Source organism: Emys orbicularis, chromosome 4 (assembly GCF_028017835.1).
Source record: "Emys orbicularis isolate rEmyOrb1 chromosome 4, rEmyOrb1.hap1, whole genome shotgun sequence".
In the NCBI taxonomy this organism is placed as follows: domain Eukaryota; kingdom Metazoa; phylum Chordata; order Testudines; family Emydidae; genus Emys; species Emys orbicularis.
The window spans coordinates 153,893,439-153,907,028 of record NC_088686.1 but is presented as its reverse complement, the minus strand read 5'-3'; the positions used below and the strand labels follow the sequence as shown (position 1 = coordinate 153,907,028).

General features: G+C 50.6%; 1 protein-coding gene across 1 annotated transcript in view; it reads left to right on the top strand.

Annotated features, from left to right (window-relative positions):
* Window positions 1-448: 448 nt before the first annotated feature.
* Window positions 449-13,590, top strand: part of LOC135877941 (zinc finger protein 208-like) — a 77,990-nt gene continuing 64,848 nt past the window's right edge. Inside the window, exons 1-3 of the mRNA XM_065403463.1 lie at window positions 449-1,523; window positions 9,028-9,050; window positions 10,744-11,612. Coding sequence (XP_065259535.1) covers window positions 449-1,523; window positions 9,028-9,050; window positions 10,744-11,612 — 1,967 coding nt within the window. The remainder of the gene's footprint in view (window positions 1,524-9,027; window positions 9,051-10,743; window positions 11,613-13,590) is intronic.

Below are 13,590 nucleotides of genomic sequence, written 5' to 3'. Positions count from 1 at the left end.
TCCCCGTCCCTAGGATGACCAGACATCCCGATATTTCGGGGTTTGTCAATTTGTCCCGATATCTTTCGGCAGTTCCGGGTTTTGTTGTTGTTGTTGTTGTTGTTCCGCCAGTGGGCACCCCCCCCCCCCTTATCCCCATGTGTCCCGATATTTTCTCTCTCTCATCTGGTCACCCTACCCATCCCGATTTTCCACACTTGCTATCTGGTCACCCTCTCTCCCCCGCCCCTGGCCACTTGAGGGGTTTCCAGCAGGAGATTATTTGATCGATCCAACAATGATTCATTTCACCGCCTTGGCCATTCCCCATTCCGAGGATCTCCTTTGTGTCCCCCACCATTGCCCAGCGGAGGGACTGACTCGCATCCAGATTCTTTCTCGTCCCAGCAGGAGCTGAGATTTAAGAGCGAGGACGAGGAGGAATCGGCAGCAGGGAGGTGATGAGACAATGGATCTGGATGGGACTGCCTCAGGAATCTCTGAAGCTGATGAACACCAGAGTCCTGGGCAGGGAGAAACTCGCGAGGATCGCAGTGGGTTGGAAGAGCAGGCAGATGGCGATCCTGATGCTGTCAGGGGAAGTTTAAATGTCCAGGATGGCACCCAGCAAGGGGAGGATCCAGCCACATGGGCTGAGCCAGGGAGAGGCCCCAGTGGGAGCTCAGAACATAGGGCCCAGGAAAGAACCCAGCTGCGGCAGAAACCCCATTGCTGCCCTGACTGCGGGAAGGCGTTCAGCTGGAGCTCCCACCTCCTTCAGCACCAGCGGGTCCACACAGGGCAGAGGCCCTACAAATGTTCTGACTGCGGGAAGGGCTTCACCCAGAGTTCAGACCTCATTACCCACCAGAGAATTCACACAGGCGAAAAACCCCACCGCTGCCACCAGTGTGGAAAGGGCTTCAGTGTCAACTCAGGGCTGGCCTGGCACTGGCGAGTCCACACTGGGGAGCGCCCCTACAAGTGCCCTGAGTGTGGGAAGCGCTTTGGTCACAATGTCAACCTGCTGACCCACCAGCGCACGCACACAGGGGAACGCCCCTACACCTGTGCCGACTGCGGGCAGTGCTTCAGCCTGGGCTCCATCCTGGCCGCGCACCGCCGCAGCCTGCACACAAATGACCGGCCCTACAGCTGTGCTGAGTGCGGCAAAGGATTTGGTCGCAGCTCAGACTTGCTGGCCCACCAGCGCAGCCACTCTGAGGAGCGGCCTTACCGCTGTGCCCAGTGTGGCAAGAGGTTCGGCCGCCGCTCCAATCGCCTGGCGCATCAGCGCAGCCATACCGGGGAGCGGCCCTACCCGTGCGGGGAGTGTGGGAGGTGCTTCAGCCGGCGCTCCGACCTCATCAGCCACTGCAGGACCCACACCGGGGAGCGGCCCTACCTGTGCGCCCAGTGCCCCAAGAGCTTTGGGCAGAGCGCCGACCTGCTGTCCCACCAGCGCACCCACACTGGGGAGCGACCCTACCTCTGCCACCAATGTGGCCAGAGCTTCAGCCTCAGCTCCAACCTCCTGCCGCAGGGTCCACACCGGGGAGCGGCCCTACCACTGTGCCCAGTGTGGGAGGGGATTCACCCGCAACGGCAACCTCCTGGCACATCAGCAGCGGCAGCACACAGTGGGAGAGACCACCTGATGGCACAGAACATGTGCAGGGAGAGGGGGCCCACCTGAAGGCACAGTCCATCCGTGGGAGAGAGCGTCCACCTGCCAGCACAGAACATGCATGGGGAAGAGAAAGAGAGAGTGACTGCCTGATGGCACAGAACATGGCATGGAAGAAAATTATCTCGAATGCTTATTGTGACGTTGTGCAGTCTACATGGTTTTATAAAAACATGATAATAAGTGAATATAATGTAACTGGGATAGTTTTATAAAAAAATTTGATAATAAGTGACTATAATGCAAATGGGATATGCTTTGTGCAAAAGGTCTCTTGTAAGGTATCATTACAAAACTCATAATCTACTGAGTGTGATCATCCTATTTGTAGAAATGTACCACTCTTGTATCTAAAACTAGAAATATAAAATGTAACTCTGAGGGCCTATTGTAATTATGTAAAGTGTGGGCCATTAATGATGGTTTGGAATCTTGATGACTCCCATTGTCTGCAGATGGCTGTTTACCTGTGAGTCTCCCTGTATATGTGTGTGCTGGCAAGTGAGTATCATGGAGAATCCCCTAGCTAACACCTAAGCTGGAACAAGAGCTGTACCAGGGGAAAGAATTGTGCCCAGGCCTGGAAGGTGTCCAGTCTGAGAAAAACTTACTGAAGCATCTCTGAGGGTGAGATTATCTGTATTTAGTTTGATTAGGCATAGATTTGCGCATTTTATTTTATTTTGCTTGTGACTTACTTTGTTCTGTCTGTTACTACTTGGAACCACTTAAATCCTACTGTCTGTATTTAATAAAATCACTTTTTATTTAGTAATTTACTCAGAGTATGTATTAATACCTCGGGGAGCAAACAACTGTGCATATCTCTCTATCAGTGTTATAGAGGGCGAACAATTTATGAGTTTACTCTGCATAAGCTTTATGCAGGGTAAAACGGATTTATTTGGGTTTAGACCCCATTGGGAGTTGGGCATCTGAGTGCTAAAGACAAGCACACTACTGTACGCTGTTTTCAGGTAAACTTGCAGCTTTGGGGCAAGTGATTCAGACCCTGAGTCTTTGTTAGAGCAGACTGGAGTGTCTCGCTCAGCAAGACAGGGTGCTGGAGTCCTGAGCTGGCAGGGAAAACAGAAGCAGGGGTAGTCTTTGCACATTGGGTGGCAGCTCCCAAGGGGGTTTCTGTGATCTAACCCGTCACACTTATGACTCAATGTCCTAAGAGATAAATAACAAGACGGGATATTAGTTGGTGTCTGCTACAGACCACCAAATCACACTAGGGAACAGGGAAACCAGCTCCTTATACGCGTAGATAAAAAAACTGCGTGATCCTGGGGGATTTCAATTTGAGTGACGGTCTGAAGGTCTCATGCTGCCAGTATTAAAATATCCTTGGAATTTCTAAACATTATAGATAATGTCCTAATTCAAAAAGTGTTACATCCAACATGGGGGAATGTATATTAGACCCCATCTTGATTGATAAAGAGGAAATAATCACAGAACTAAAAATTAATAGTAACTTAGGTACAAGTGATCATTACTTGATCAGATTTATACTTTGCAAACAGAATAAAGTCCAGACCAGTGATATATATACTTGGTTCTTTAAAAGAGCCAATTTCATAAAGCTGAGAACAATTATGAACCAAATCAATTGGGAGGAAGAATTGAATCAGAAAAATATGTTTGATAATTGGAAATTGTTTAAGAACACTTTATTAGATGCCTAAAAAGCCAAAGTCCCACAATTGAGGAAGAAGGCCACTGATATGGTTCAGAGGGGAAGTGAAGGCAACTGTAGAAAATAGGGGGGAAAAAAGTACAGTGGAGTCGCATCATAGGTGCATTTAACTTACGCGATTTTAACTATATGCGCTCTGCAAAACAAAAAAAGAGAAAAATAACAATTTAAATATTGTACCTGTAGTGCGGGCGATTCCGCCCGCCATTCCACTCAATGAGCGTTTGACTATACGCGATTTTCGCTTTACGTGCTGACTTCAGAACCTAACCCCCACGTAAGATGCGACTCCCCTGTATATAACAAATGGAAGAAAGGGGAAGTTGGTGAATATAAATCAGAAGCTAGGAATTGTAGAAAATTTATTAGAGAAGCAAAGGGATGCAAGGAAAAACCTATGGCCAGCAGAGTTAAGGACTATAAGAAGGAGTTTTTAAAGTATATTAGGAACAAAAAGCATCCTGACAATGGTCTTGGTCCATAACTAGATGGAAATGGTAGAATTGTCAATAATAATGCAGAAATGTTCAACAAATATTTCTGTTCTGTATTTGGGAAAAAAATAAATGATGTTGTCCTATCACATGATAACATTCCATTCCACTAGTATCTCAGAAAGATGTTAAACCGTAACTACCAAGGTCAGACATTTTAAAATATATAACTTGCATCCAGAAGTTTTTAAAGAGCTGGCTGAGGCGCTTGCTGGACCATTAATGGTGATTTTCAGTAGGTCTTGGAACACTGGGAAAGTTCCAGAAGACTGGAACAAAGCTAATGTTGTGCCAATATTTAAAAAGGATAAATGAGATGACTGGATAATACATATGGGACTCTCAGTCTGACACTGATCCTAGGCAAGATAATAGAGCACCTGATACAGGACTCAATTAATAAAGAATTAAAAGAGTGTAATATAATTAGTGCCAATCAACATGGGTTTATGGAAAATAAATCCTGTCAGACTAACTTGATATCATTTTTTTGATGAGATTACAAGTTTGATTGACAAAGGTAGTAGTGTTGACGTAATATACTTGGACATCTGTAAGGCATTTGACTAGGTACCACATGACAGTTTGATTCAAAAACTAGAAAGATATAAAACTAACATGGCACATATTAAATGAATTAAAAGCTGACTCACTGATAGGTGTTAAAAGGTAATAGTAAGTGAAGAATCATCACTGAATGGGTGTATTATTAGGGGGGGTCCTGCAGGGATCAGTTTTTGGCCCTACCCTATTGAACGTTTTTGGCCCTACCCTATTGAACATTTTTAGTAATGACCTGAAAGAAAACATAAAATCCTATGCTTTGGCAGTTCGGGCGGGAGTCCGAGTGGCTTTTTTTTTTTTTTTTTTGTTGCTTTGGCAAAAATGGTAGAGCTGGTGTGACAGGGGGTGCGTGCTCAACATTTTTTTACTGATAGGGCTGCGCGATCAAAAAAGTTCGGAGACCACTGCTCTACAACATGGCGTCCTCCAGAAGAATGGGTTTTTTGAATGACCGTTGACTAGGATCAAAATTTTTCACAGAAAATGTTGCTGGAAAATGGCCTTTTTTCTGAAAACAAAATCTTTCACACACTAAAAATTTGATATTTTGCATGTCATTTTTTTTTACCAAACAGTGTGACATTTCTTAATTGAATGTTTTATCAAAAATATAATGCTATAGATGACATATTGAAATATTAGAAACTTGTTTACTGTAAATGAAAAATGTCTATAACTATGTTTACAATGTTTTGATTAATTTTATGAAAAATGAAAAACATCTCTTGAAACTTTGGAATGAAAACAACTTCAAAATTTCTTCTGAACGGAACAATTTTTTTTTTAATTTATATTTTGACCATCTCCACAAACTTGCTATAATTTTAAAACAAGCTGGCAGTTTTAGCTGATTGTGTGGATATAATAGACTTGACTTCTACAGGGTCTTTGACTTGGTGCAGCCCCGTGTTCTGATTAAACACCGAGCTCAATGCAAAATCAACACAGAAGGAGTTAAATGGAATAAAAACCGGGTCACTAGGCTAACATGCAGAACCCAAACCCTAATGTGCACAACTCCACCCATAATCTATAGAGCCCTAACCTGCAGAACCTGAACCCATCCGTTATCTGCTCAGATCTAACTCCAAACCTATTCTGCACAATGCTAAACCCAGCTCCCTCATCTGCATCACCCGATTTGCATAACCCAACCCCAAACCTAACCCGCCTATCCCCAACTCCAACTCTAATCCGCACGACCCTGCACCTGCACCATCCTGACCCTCTCGAGTCCGGGAGAAAGGGGTTAAAAACCGAGGAGCCAAATCCTCCACTTCACAGCGCTGGGAGGGACCGGAATAACAGAGGGACCTTCCTGTGCCAGCCCCCAGGCACCTGGGGCCCCGCTCCTGAGCCGGCTCCCGGCCCGGGCGTGCACAAGGAGCGGCCCCGTCTGCAGCGCGGCCCCGGGGGAATCGCCCCGGCCCGGCGGTGAGTGGCGGCCCCGGGGCGGGAGGGAGGCAGCAGCAGAGGCAGGAAATCGCTGGCTGGAGGAAGCGGCAGAGCGAGGTGGGGATCGGAGCCGGGGGGGCAGAGAGAGACACCCCCACTCAGCCAGCTCCGGGGCATCACGGGGTGGGGATGGGGGTTGTGCACTGAGCCCTGCAGGGTCCCCCAACCATATTAGCGGTACCCCCGAGCCAGCTAGTCCCCTTGGGGCTGGATCAGAGATTCCCCCCGAAGAAAAGGCTCCGTGTCCAATTCCCCACATCTCTGAGCCAGCCAGGAGCCGCCCCCCCACCCCATGTCCAATATTCTCCCACACCCCTGAGCCAGCCAGTCTCCTGCTCAGAGCCAATCAGACAGCAGCAGTAGTGGCTTGTGAGTGAAGGGGCCCAGCCACATACCTTCTTCATAGATCAGGGGTAGGCAACCTATGGCATGCGTGCCAAAGGCGGCACGCAAGCTGATTTTCAGCTTATGCATCCGAAGAAGTGGGTTGTAGCCCACGAAAGCTTATGCTCTAATAAATTTGTTAGTCTCTAAGGTGCCACAAGTACTCCTGTTATTTTTGCGGATACAGACTAACACGGCTGCTACTCTGAAACCTGATTTTCAGTGGCACTCACACTGCCCAGGTCCTGGCCACCAGTCCGGGGGGCTCTGCATTTTAATTTAATTTTAAATGAAGCTTCTTAAACATTTTAAAAACCTTATTTACTTTACATACAACAATAGTTTAGTTATATATTATAGACTTCTAGAAAGAGACCTTTTAAAAACGTTAAATTGTATTACTGGCACGCTAAACCTTATATTAGAGTGAATAAATGAAGACTCGGCACACCACTTCTGAAAGGTTGCCGACCCCTGTCATAGATGCTCAAGGCCACTGAGCCCATCCAGCCCAACCTCCTGCATCATCTAGGCCAGACTGTCTCCCCCAGCGATTTGGTAAATAGCGCTAAGGGCAGGTCAGTTATACAGAGCCACCCAGAGCAGCCTATTGAGTGTGTGTCTTAACACGGCCACATGCATGGTTACACATCTAGGACAGAGGAGGTAGGCTGTGGTCAGGGGCCAGGAGTGGGGCCGTGGCTGGGAGTGATGCTGGAGGTGAGGCTGGGGCTGGGGGCACGGCTGGAGTGGGGCCAGAGAAGACCTGGGGGCAGAGCAAGGATGAGTGGAATTCCTTCCTTCCCCACCCCACCCCACCCCCATGCGGGCTGACCTGGGCCCCACTGCACTCACAATTACCCAAATGTTCCTCCATGCCCTCCTAGGCTGTGGTAAAAGTCGCCCAGGGAGCTGTGGGGAGACCATGCCCTCCACCTGCCCTGGGTGGGAGACCGATGTGCCCAAGAAGCAAGAGCAGCTCCCAGCCCATGTCCCTGTCCCCCAGGATGCGTTGCCCAGGACAGATAGAGGGTCCAGGGCTCCCCACAGTGCCCCAGGCTTCCTGGGTAGCTCTTACCCTAGCCCTGGCTTCTGGCCAGGCCAGGGGGCAGCGCCTTGGGGGAAGGGGAGGAGCAGGGTTTGGGGCCCTATGGCAGGGGGGATGTTGGGGACCCCAATGTTCTTTGTGCCCAGGGGCCCCAATAAATCTTAATCCACCTCTGGTGATGGGGTCCAGATAAATACCTAAGACCTGGTCTACACTTCAGAGTTTTACCAGTATAACTACTTTGGTTAGAGATGTGATTTTTTTTTTTTTTTTCTGAAATAGGTATACAGGTAAAAACTCCAGTGTGGATGCAGCTACACTGGTATAAATGGGGTGTTTACCAGTATAGTCATTCGTCTTCCTGTATTGGACTGGACTTGATGAACTCTCAAGGTCCCTTCCAGTTCTATGATTGGAACAGCTATACGGCTATTAGCATCTTTATACTGATATCACTGCATCCACACTCGGGGGGAGGAAGTGGTACCACGTTAGCTATACCAGCGGTGTTAAAGCCGGACAACTTTCTAATGTAGACGAGGTCTTCAATTCATAGATTCCAAGGCCAGACGGGACCATTGTGGTCATCTCGTCAGACCTCCTGTATAGCACAGGCCAGAGACCTGCCCCAAATCATTCCTAGAGCAGAGCTTGTAGAACAAACATCCCATCTTGATTTAAAAATGGTCAGTGATAGAGAATCCACCGCAACCCTGGGTGAGTTGTTCCAGTGGTTAATTATTCTCCCTGTTAAAAACGTTCACTTTATCTCCAGTCTGAATTTGTCCCGTTGGATCATGTTATACCTTCCTCTGCTAGATTGAAGAGCCCTTTGTTTTTTCCCCCTGTAGGTACAAATCTAGATTGGGATCAAGTAGGGTGACCAGATGTCCTGATTTTTTAGGGACAGTCCCAATATTTGGGGCTTTTTCTTATATAGGCTCCTATTACCCCCCCCACCCCCGTCCCTAGGATGACCAGACATCCCGATATTTCGGGGTTTGTCAATTTGTCCCGATATCTGCCGGCAGTGCCGGGTTTTGTTGTTGTTGTTGTTGTTCCGCCAGCGGGCACCCCCCCCCCCCCCGCCCCCATGTGTCCCGATATTTTCTCTCTCTCATCTGGTCACCCTACCCATCCCGATTTTCCACACTTGCTATCTGGTCACCCTAGGATCAAGTCACCCCTCCATTTTCTCTTTGTTAAATGAAATAGATCAAGTTCCTTGAGTCTATCACTGTAACGCCTGTTTTCTAAGCCTTTGCTCCCTGGGGCTCTGACCCTGGTGTTAGGAAGAAGGGAAGGGGTCTGGCTAGATCTGACTGTGCTCTGTGTCTGGAAAGGATCCAGTGGCTGCAGCCACTAGAGGGCCCTGGTTATGGCCAAGGGACAGGAGTCTGCTCTCTCTGCTCAGCTTACCAGGGCGGACTGAGCTTCCGGAACAGAGGCTGCTGCTGCTGCATCCGGACTGGAGCTGGGCTGATGATTGGCTGCTGTTCCCTAGTGGGATCTGATGCCCAGCTTCCCAGCTGCAGTAGGGACCGTCTCTGGCTGGACCTAGCCCCCAGGGCTCTGCCAACATTAGCTCCTGAGACCGGGTGATAGAGAGAGCAGGGGATGGGGCTCTGTGCAGAGTGCCTGACTCTGTGAGACCCCAGAGTGGCTGCCCGAGGGAGGCAGAGCTCATGGCCCTGGGGAGGGGCAGGGAGAGAGAGACTGAAAGGGGAGAAACAAGTGGAGAGAGGGAATCTGCTACCACCATCTCCCCTGGCATTTCGCCACCCCTGACACACATGCACACACTGACACTCCGCACAGACACGCTCACACAATGACACATACACACACTCGCGCTGACATGCAGACGCGTTCTGACCCACTCGCTGCTGTAACATCGACATGGGCCAAGACGCTGATGGACCTTAGCACACTCACATACACTGTGATACACACATGCTCATGCACACATACGTACGCTGACACATTCATGCAGAGGCACGAGTCATACACGTGCACTGTCTGACATACAAACTTATACAGACACCCTCAGGCACTCCCCCACCCACACTCACACAGGCAGAGATGATAGTTTCCCGCCATTCCCAGGGCTCCCTCCATTAGCTCCGTCCGTTGGACAGACTGTTGGCGTCTGCAGAACAGCACATATTTCATAGATTTCAAGGCCAACAGGACCCATTGTGCCCATGCTGTCAGGCCTCCTGCCTAACTCAAGCCAGAGAATTTCGCCCAGTATCTCCTGGCTGAGCTGTACCTCCCACAGGGCGCATACCCAACCCCAGCCGGCCTCTAGCTCCCCATGTTTGATTCCATGTCCCTGGCACATTCCCTGAAACACCTAACAAGCCCTGAACTCACCTTGATTCTTTCCCTCACGCTGAGCAGGATTTCCAACAGCAAATCTGACGTGGTTCCCCAGACAGAGGGAAGGGAAGAGCTACGTGTCCTGGATTTCTAGGGTCTGGGCACGGGGTGGATTCTCCATCACTGGAAGTCTGTTAAAACGGAGATGCGGCATCTCTTTCTCAAAGTCAGGAGTCACTGGGCCAGAGGCAGGAATGGCTGGGGGAGATAGGAGGCCAGGCTGGAAGGGTACAATGAGCTTTCAGGCCTAGATATCTATTTCCCTAGAGACAGCAGCACAGAGGAGAGGTACAAAAAATGAAACCAGCTCAAAGTATTTGTGAGTGCCGTGAAACAGCTGGGATCCCACAGAGCTGCCGTGAACTTCCCCAGCTCTGCCCCCCTCTCAGCCAGGCTGGGACTGTACCCAGCAACTGTGGCAGGCATCACTGGAAGTCTGGCAGCTGCTCCCCCGCTCAGCTGCCTTTCCCCTGGGTGTTTGGAGGGGGCGTGGTCGTCCTCTCTCCCCCGCCCCTGGCCACTTGAGGGGTTTCCAGCAGGAGATTATTTGATCGATCCAACAATGATTCATTTCACCGCCTTGGCCATTCCCCATTCCGAGGATCTCCTTTGTGTCCCCCACCATTGCCCAGCGGAGGGACTGACTCACATCCAGATTCTTTCTCGTCCCAGCAGGAGCTGAGATTTAAGAGCGAGGACGAGGAGGAATCGGCAGCAGGGAGGTGATGAGACAATGGATCTGGATGGGACTGCCTCAGGAATCTCTGAAGCTGACGAACACCAGAGTCCTGGGCAGGGAGAAGCTCGCGAGGATCGCAGTGGGTTGGAAGAGCAGGCAGATGGCGATTCTGATGCTGTCAGGGGAAGTTTAAATGTCCAGGATGGCACCCAGCAAGGGGAGGATCCAGCCACATGGGCTGAGCCAGGGAGAGGCCCCAGTGGGAGCTCAGAACATAGGGCCCAGGAAAGAACCCAGCTGCGGCAGAAACCCCATTGCTGCCCTGACTGCGGGAAGGCGTTCAGCTGGAGCTCCCACCTCCTTCAGCACCAGCGGGTCCACACAGGGCAGAGGCCCTACAAATGTTCTGACTGCGGGAAGGGCTTCACCCAGAGTTCAGACCTCATTACCCACCAGAGAATTCACACAGGCGAAAAACCCCACCGCTGCCACCAGTGTGGAAAGGGCTTCAGTGTCAGCTCAGGGCTGGCCCGGCACTGGCGAGTCCACACTGGGGAGCGCCCCTACAAGTGCCCTGAGTGTGGGAAGAGGTTTGGTCGCAATTTCAACCTGCTGACCCACCAGCGCACGCACACAGGGGAGCGCCCCTACCAGTGTGGGGAATGCGGGCAGTGCTTCAGCCACAGCTCCACCCTTGCCAAGCACCGGCGGCTGCATACAGGGGAACGCCCCTACACCTGTGCCGACTGCGGGCAGTGCTTCAGCCTGGGCTCCACCCTGGCCACGCACCGCCGCAGCCTGCACACAAATGACCGGCCCTACAGCTGTGCTGAGTGCGGCAAAGGATTTGGTCGCAGTTCAGACTTGCTGGTCCACCAGCGCAGCCACTCTGAGGATCGGCCTTACCGCTGTGCCCAGTGTGGCAAGAGGTTCGGCCGCCGCTACAATCTCCTGGCGCATCAGCGCAGCCACACCGGGGAGCGGCCCTATCCGTGCGGGGAGTGTGGGAGGTGCTTCAGCCGGCGCTCCGACCTCATCAGCCACTGCAGGACCCACACCGGGGAGCGGCCCTACCTGTGCGCCCAGTGCCCCAAGAGCTTTGGGCAGAGCGCCGACCTGCTGTCCCACCAGCGCACGCACACTGGGGAGCGACCCTACCGCTGCCACCAATGTGGCCAGAGCTTCAGCCTCAGCTCCAACCTCCTGGCCCACCGCAGGGTCCACACCGGGGAGCGGCCCTACCACTGTGCCCAGTGTGGGAGGGGATTCACCCGCAACGGCAACCTCCTGGCACATCAGCGGCGGCAGCACACTGTGGGAGAGACCACCTGATGGCACAGAACATGTGCAGGGAGAGGGGGCCCACCTGAAGGCACAGTCCATGCGTGGGAGAGAGCGTCCACCTGCCAGCACAGAACATGCATGGGGGAGAGAAAGAGAGAGTGACCGCCTGATGGCACAGAACATGGCATGGAAGAAAATTATCTCGAATGCTTATGACTCAATGTCAACAGAAAATGTTGCTGGAAAATGGCCTTTTTTCTGAAAACGAAATCTTTCGCACACTAAAAATTTGATATTTTGCATGTCATTTTTTTTTTTTACCAAACATTGTGACATGTTTTAATTGAATGTTTTATCAAAAATATAATGCTATAGATGACTATTGAAATATTAGAAACTTGTTTACTGTAAATGAAAAATGTCTATAACTATGTTTACAATGTTTTGATTAATTTTATGAAAAACATCTCTTGCAACTTTGGAATGAAAACAACTTCAAAATTTCTTCTGAACGGAACTATTTTTTTTTAATTTATATTTTGACCATCTCCACAAACTTGCTATAATTTTAAAACAAGCTGGCAGTTTTAGCTGATTGTGTGGATATAATAGACTTGACTTCTACAGGGTCTTTGACTTGGTGCAGCCCCGTGTTCTGATTAAAAACCGAGCTCAATGCAAAATCAACACAGAAGGAGTTAAATGGAATAAAAACGGGGTCACTAGGCTAATATGCAGAACCCAAACCCTAATGTGCACAACTCCACCCATAATCTATAGAGCCCTAACCTGCAGAACCTGAACCCATCCGTTATCTGCTCAGATCTAACTCCAGACCTATTCTGCACAATGCTAAACCCAGCTCCCTCATCTGCATCACCCGATTTGCATAACCCAACCCCAAACCTAACCCGCCTATCCCCAACTCCAACTCTAATCCGCACGACCCTGCACCTGCACCATCCTGACCCTCTCGAGTCCGGGAGAAAGGGGTTAAAAACCGAGGAGCCAAATCCTCCACTTCACAGCGCTGGGAGGGACCGGAATAACAGAGGGACCTTCCTGTGCCAACCCCAGGCACCTGGGGCCCCGCTCCTGAGCCGGCTCCCGGCCCGGGCGTGCACAAGGAGCGGCCCCGTCTGCAGCGCGGCCCCGGGGGAATTGCACCGGCCCGGCGGTGAGTGGCGGCCCCGGGGCGGGAGGGAGACAGCAGCAGAGGCAGGAAATCGCTGGCTGGAGGAAGCGGCAGAGCGAGGTGGGGATCGGAGCCGGGGGGGCAGAGAGAGACACCCCCACTCAGCCAGCTCCGGGGCATCACGGGGTGGGGATGGGGGTTGTGCACTGAGCCCTGCAGGGTCCCCCAACCATATTAGCGGTACCCCCGAGCCAGCTAGTCCCCTTGGGGCTGGATCAGAGATTCCCCCCGAAGAAAAGGCTCCGTGTCCAATTCCCCACATCTCTGAGCCAGCCAGGAGCCGCCCCCCCCCCTCCCCGACCCCATGTCCAATATTCTCCCACACCCCTGAGCCAGCCAGTCTCCTGTTCAGAGCCAATCAGACAGCAGCAGTAGTGGCTTGTGAGTGAAGGGGCCCAGCCACATACCTTCTTCATAGATCAGGGGTAGGCAACCTATGGCATGCGGCACGCGAGCTGATTTTCAGTGGCACTCACACTGCCCAGGTCCTGGCCACCAGTCCGGGGAGCTCTGCATTTTAATTTAATTTTAAATGAAGCTTCTTAAACATTTTAAAAACCTTATTTACATTATATATAACAATAGTTTAGTTATATATTATAGACTTCTAGAAAGAGACCTTTTAAAAACGTTAAATTGTATGACTGGCACACAAAACCTTATATTAGAGTGAATAAATGAAGACTCGGCACAGCACTCCTGAAAGGTTGCCGACCCCTGTCATAGATGCTCAA